Genomic DNA, 6,638 nt, shown 5'->3' with positions numbered 1-6,638 from the left:
GTGGGTCAGGGCGCTGACCTCCTCCCTGTAAGCCGTCTCATTACTGTTGGTGATAAGACCAACAGTAAGCACCTGTATTTGTTAAACATTAACACATCATTATGTTATACTGTCATTTCCTCATTTCATTCCTTCTACAACAGACACAAGTGAGAACAGCACCATAACCACTGTTACTGCATCTCCAACAAAGGTGACATTTTTCAGGGGAAACTGAAGTTTGTGAAGTGCAGCTGCTTAGTCAACAACCTGAACTTCAGTGACTAGTTACTCTGGAAGTTAAAAGATATGCATCTTTTGCCAAATAAAATTCAAACTGGCCCTTTAATACAAAAATATTTTACAAAATACTACAGCAGACGATGACAATATTATAGGAAGCAAATGAACCCTAAGATGCAGGTTGTTTTTCTGAACATATATAAATGTAACTATGCTGTGTATTATGTAAAAATAAAGCAATAAATAAAGGATTTATAGTTTTATTTATTTATTTAGCATGAGCATGATTGGCAGAAAAAAATCACTGGCACACACCAAAACTGGGAATATTTTGGAGGGCCGCACCATTAAACTGAATTTGATTTTTCCTAAACAACTGTGAACAAAATGTGCATTTTCACAACATCACAAATCTTGTCCAGTGCCAAGAGAAAAAAATGAAAACTGTCTGCAACGAAAAGCTCCAGATTTTCCTTGAAATGTCTTTTTATGGTTCACCTGTAGGGGCACACTCTGAAAATCCTTCTTTTTTCTCAGCGCGTATTAAAAAATGCAGAGACCACCAAACACTCCATCATAGAATTGCTTATTGTTTTATGTGATTTTGTGAGAAATCACAAAGCTGGTCTAGGCTGCTCCACCCTGTGATGTTTAAAGGTTGATTAAAGGTCCTTGTTGCTTTTGCATCTTTGCCTGTAAAGCTTCAGACGTCCTTTTCCTTATCTGCATAAATCAAGTTCTTGTATTTTTCTCTGTGTTCTGTATGATTCAAGCTGCAATCTGCTCTCCACAAACCAAACACACTACCTCTGACTTAATACTTAGAATACTATGTCTATTAAAACTCTACATTTTGCATCCATCTTTGTGTGTGTGTGTGTGTGTGTGTGTGTGTGTGTGTGTGTGTGTGTGTGCTGACATGTTTTCTGGTAAGCAAACTCTCATAAGCATGTGTGTGACTGCATTTACGGTGAAGCTGCATTTGCTTGCCCACATGTACATACACAAATGTAAAAATAATAATAACAAAAGTAGTAAAGCTGTATTGTGATTTCCCCACAAAAATTGGTGCCCAGTGATCCCAATGTGAGTTCGTCAATGAGCAAGATTCTGAGGTTGTAAAAAATGCTTTTAATACTGACTAATTAACTATAAAAATGTTTATCAAGCTAATGCACTCGTCTAGTAGTGAGGAAATGTTGGTTAGGACAAGGAAAGATAAGATTGTTTTGCATCCAGGTAAACTCACCGCAGTGAGATGCTGTGCACACACACAGACTGAACAAGACGCTGTAACATTGTTTTGCCACAGACAGAACTTCACCTCATTGCTCAAGAACCTGAAGAGTTTGTCCCAGAACTAAGGGAGCCCTTACAAACTGCTGAGGAGGGGAAGACCGACCCAGCCTCTGGGGATAGCACAGAAGAAGATTTTGAAATAGACAGTCACAGCACAGGGGACCAAACCATGAAGGAGAAGGAGCAATATCCAAGGAGACAAAGAAGGCAGCCCCAAACTTTGACATATTCTTGGTGAGCCAAATCTCACAGAAAGAACCGTTTTCACCAAAGAAGTAGCTGTCAGTGGCTACTGGCAGCCCTGGTAATCAGAGTCAAACCAAACTGAATACCCAGCAGACTTGATAAATTACATGTGCCTTCTTTTGAAGTGCTCATTTATGTCTTTTGCGTTATTTGTAAAGAGAAACACAAAGATTGATGGTGTACCTTTGTATTTGTTTGGTGTTAGAACTGTAATGGAGAAAATGGACATTGAGGCTGTGGACAGCTACAGGTACCTTGGTGTTCATCTGAACAATAGACTGGACTGGACTCATAACTCAGACGCCCTCTACAGGAAAGGGCAGAGCAGGCTGTACCTGCTGCGGAGACTCAGGTCGTTTGGAGTGGAGGGCCCACTCCTGAAGACCTTCTATGACTCTGTTGTGGCTTCTGCTATCTTTTATGGTGTGGTCTGCTGGGGCGGCAGCATCTCTGCTGGGGACAGGAAGAGACTGAACAGGGTGATCCGAAGGGCCAGCTCTGTTCTAGGATGCCCTCTGGACCCAGTGGAGGTGGTGAGTGACAGGAGAACGGCGGCTAAGCTGTCATCCCTGTATGGACAACGTCTCCCACCCCATGCAGCAGACTGTGACAGCACTGAGCAGCTCCTTCAGTGGGAGACTGCGGCACCCACGGTGTGGGACGGAGAGATTTCGCAGGTCTTTCCTCCCCACTGCTGTCAGACTCCATAATAAAGACTTTAACTGATCAAGCACACACATCCATACATATGCAATAATACTAAGTGCAATAATCCTTTCTGTCATCGTTGTATTTTTACTCAGTTGTATATAGTATTTGTATTTGTATTCTATTTTTATCTTATTGTATATTTATTTTATTTTATTCTACTGTATATAGTATTTTATTTTATTCTATTCTGTACAGTTGTGTACTGTATTTATTCTTATTGTATTCTAATTTTTGCCTCATAACTTTTGCACTGTCCACTTCCTGCTGTGACAAAACAAATTTCCCACGTGTGGGACTAATAAAGGTTATCTTATCTTATGACCCGGCCAAGTGTATGGGCACAGGGTGTGAGTGTATATGTTAGCGAAAATGTCTGATAACATCAGAAGCATCGATGACTGCAGTGCACGGTAGTCTGAGTATCTCAGTGAATAGTTAAAACCTAAGTGTGTCTAATGTGTAAGGATATAAGGTATATAAATTAAATACCATGAACAACACACACTGTTGGCTATGAACTGCTAATGCTACACAATCATTTGCAATGCGTTACGGCAAATGTGTGACCTACCTGCCACTGGGACACAAACCTCAACACAAGAGCAGTAAATCAGGGTCAGAATAATGAACAATATCACAAACTGACCACCTCCTAGTACCAATTTTTATAAACTCATATATAAATAAATACATTAATTCAAATATAAATATATAACAGCACATACTTGTGAGTAATTTTATACTTTTTTTTTATTACTCCAGCTCACAGTTTAGGAATCACTGTTCTAAGGACTGCACAGCTTCTGCCACGAGGTGGTACGGAAAGGTCGAGAATTACTTATTAAGTTAAGATGTGTCAGTTACCGGTGTTAATAAATGAGTCCTGAGATAGATTTGATGGTTGGACTTTAATCTTTTGCACATTGCAAAGTTTTATCAGTGGGTATAAAACCAAAGCCTGATTTATACCATCTCACCTTATTTTAGAAATCAAAGGTGTTCAGTAGAAATCACAATTCTGTTTAAGAAGGTTAAAAAAAAATCATTTTGTGATCACATTTATCTTTATTTGTCCTAATATGACTACTTTAATCACTACAGTCAGATGTGGGTATGTGCATTTTATTTGACTTTTTGTGCTATTGTGAATTAACCATAAAATGTAACATTGTTAAACAAGTATGATTTAAACCTTTGCTATTCACAAAGAACAAGAGCAAAAAAAAAAAAAAAAAAAAAAAAATCTTGAAAAAGCAGCAGTTGTCTTGAAAAAACATACATATGTCAGTTTTGGTAATTGCTTCCAATTTTGACTAATTTCTACTGTAGAAACCTCAGTTAAATATCAACCCCCATAACCGGGGTATGGCTCTGTTTCACTGAGGAAAGGGGTATGATACCTCAAAGGAATTTATGACATAAAAGTATCAGACAAAAAAAGTTTTATTTCATCATTGCATTGCATTACAGATTTTTTAACATTAATTTGCACATTCATTGCAGACGTGATAGGTTGATGTAAGAGCTCCATATATATAACTACGGGCTACATGTATGAAGCTTTATATAGAAAAACAAGTAGTAACTTAAAAAATTAAAAACCTATAACAGAGAAAATATTTATTGATGCTAACTCATAATTTTTGATATAAAACATCTTCTTACAAATTATTAGAAATTATATGATATCAAACCAACAAAAATTATAACTGTCCTCCTCCTACAGCAGGTGAAGACTTCATAAACGTGTCGTCGGCAAGGCAAGAAAAGTAGAAATCTGTTTTCAAGTAAACACTGGGTTAGTTTATCAGTTGTATTCCATTAGTGGCCATTAGATGTATGATAGAAGAAAAGAAGAATAATGATTTACACAGATAAAAAAAACTTGGTTTTTCCTTTTTAATAAACATTACCAATACATTTAAAACTAACCTTAAAAGGGAAATCTGATCACTGGGTTTATATGTTACATTTTCTTGTCATAGAAATGGAAACGTCTTCATATGCACTTTGTCCTTGTTCTTAGAAATTTTACATTTGTTACAGTGCATGTAATTATTCATAAATATAATAAAATTGATTCTCTAATTTCTTTATTTTGCTAAAAAAAAATATGCAAAGTGAATTTAGCGTTTAAAAAAAGATACATACCTGTATTTTGTTTCAGCTTAATTTTGTGAAATCTGATCCAAACAACAGAAAAGAAGCATTATTAAAATGTGGTTATGGAATTAGATGTGTGTTATATTTGCGTTCAACAAGGAATCCCTGTGTTTATTTAAAAAAAAGTTTACTTTGTATGACTGACATAAAGAAGCAGTGACATGAAATGTTTGTTTTATCGTTCTTACTAAGCTGAAGCCATAATCTAAACTTTCTCTGATGTTTGCAAGGAAATATTTGCACTTGCTTTTTGTTTATTCTTGTTCATACAGGTTGTATTTTATTTTATGTTCCCTATTAAAAATGTATATTTTTGTTTTTGGCTAATTCTAAATAATAATAATAATAATGATAACAAATATTTGCACTTAATGAGCTTATAAGTGTAACTCACAGCTGATGGAGAGGTTTACTGGATCACTGGTACCAGTACTGACAGGGTTGGACACACGACACCTGAATGGTCCCTGGTCAAAGCGGGTCACATTGATTATAGTCAGACTGGAGCCTCCATCAGTGAGCTGAACTCTGTCACTTGCTGTAACCTCAGAGCTGCCGTTCAACCAGAGGAAAGAGAGAGAGGATCCAGAGGCAGAGCAGGACAGAGAGACAGAAGCACTGAACTCAACCAAGTCTGTGCTGCTGGAAGTTACCAACACATTGGAGACTTTCTCTGTGAAAGAAAAACAAAACAGTTTCATTATTGGCATCAAAAAATAGAAAATAAGCATCGAAACAATTACAAATCAATTCCAGCTAAACCATGTCATGTTAAGGAGGATATATTACACACACAACCTAAAAAGACAGAATAGCAATAACTGAAAGAAATACTGTACCAATCAAAATCTTGAAATATTTTCATTTCTATAAATAAATAAATCAACTCCCTTTAAGTGAATATTCTGAACAGAATAAATGAGACAGTTGAGTTCTCAGCTTGTTCTTTGTTCTATGGGGATCAATATTACCTTCAAATAAACCATTCAGTTTCTTACAGCCACTTTTTAAAGACTTTAATATCACAGTCTTAAGAATAAGACAAAGTATTGCAAGAATGCATTACTGCAGTGAGTAGAGATGTAACAAACATGTACAAATCATTACAGGTATTTTTACATGTTCGATATATTGTAAACTTGCTTAAATATTGCAAAAACACTTAAGCTGTTGAATTTCTACATCTGCTCACCGTATATCACCAGAGTAGTACGTCCATTCTGGGCTTTTCCATCTTGTATAATGTTAACATTGTATTCTCCAGTGTCATCCAGAGTGAGACTCCTGAGCTCCAAAGACGCAGTAGATGGGAAGAAGGTGATCCTGCCTTCATACTCAGGTCTAATAGTTTCTTCTGAGTTAATTATGACTATTATAGGCTTAGATAAATTAAAACTCCAGCTCACAGATTGAAACGGTTTCTCTGATGGAGACAGTGTTGTAGTGAACATCACCGTTTCTCCTACAGCTGCATTCAGAGGACCATCAGGCAACACACCAACTCCTTCAGTGAAACCTGCGGGAGAAGAATAGCAAAGTGTTGTTGTTACTCAAACATATAAAACAGTTGATGAATATATAAAGATTCGCATGAAATATGGCAGGTCTGAAGAGTTTGAGTTATCTTTATTAAAGCCTAATGTCAGCTTTTCCAGATAATACTGCACAAAACTAAGCATTACTAGAGAAGCCCCAAGAGAATTATAAGGACCATGGCACTGCTCTCCTACTCTCATTTAAAACACTTTTGTACAAACCTGCTTCTTCTCTGATCTATGTTATCTGAGCAGGACATTTTTTTTCTGTTTATAATATTAAGGTTACATATGATTAAACATAAACTAGAAATATATTCAACAGATGTCTCATAAAGTGAAAAACAAACAATAAACAAAGTAAAACTTTAAAGTCAGTGTGAGCAGACAGTTTTTTTCTGCCACATCAAGCAGTGAGAGCTCACCTGAGATGGACCCAAAAATGAAGAAGTATATCACAAG

At 36.4% G+C, this 6,638-nt stretch overlaps 1 protein-coding gene across 1 annotated transcript; it reads right to left on the bottom strand.

Annotated features, from left to right (window-relative positions):
• Window positions 1–3,739: 3,739 nt before the first annotated feature.
• On the bottom strand, window positions 3,740–6,632 carry LOC106632741 (carcinoembryonic antigen-related cell adhesion molecule 8). Its single transcript, XM_042217272.1, has 5 exons — window positions 6,602–6,632; window positions 5,834–6,157; window positions 5,036–5,314; window positions 4,630–4,661; window positions 3,740–4,255 (listed from the first exon to the last, which is right to left on the bottom strand). Exons 2-4 carry the CDS (start codon window positions 6,090–6,092, stop codon window positions 4,642–4,644), a joined length of 558 nt encoding a protein of 185 aa, XP_042073206.1. The 5' UTR covers window positions 6,093–6,157; window positions 6,602–6,632; the 3' UTR covers window positions 3,740–4,255; window positions 4,630–4,641.
• Window positions 6,633–6,638: the final 6 nt, after the last annotated feature.

The sequence above is a fragment of the Haplochromis burtoni genome, unplaced genomic scaffold (assembly GCF_018398535.1).
Source record: "Haplochromis burtoni strain Fernald_Lab_line unplaced genomic scaffold, NCSU_Asbu1 Contig_1758, whole genome shotgun sequence".
In the NCBI taxonomy this organism is placed as follows: Eukaryota; Metazoa; Chordata; class Actinopteri; order Cichliformes; family Cichlidae; genus Haplochromis; species Haplochromis burtoni.
This window is presented reverse-complemented; position numbering and strand designations above follow the sequence as displayed.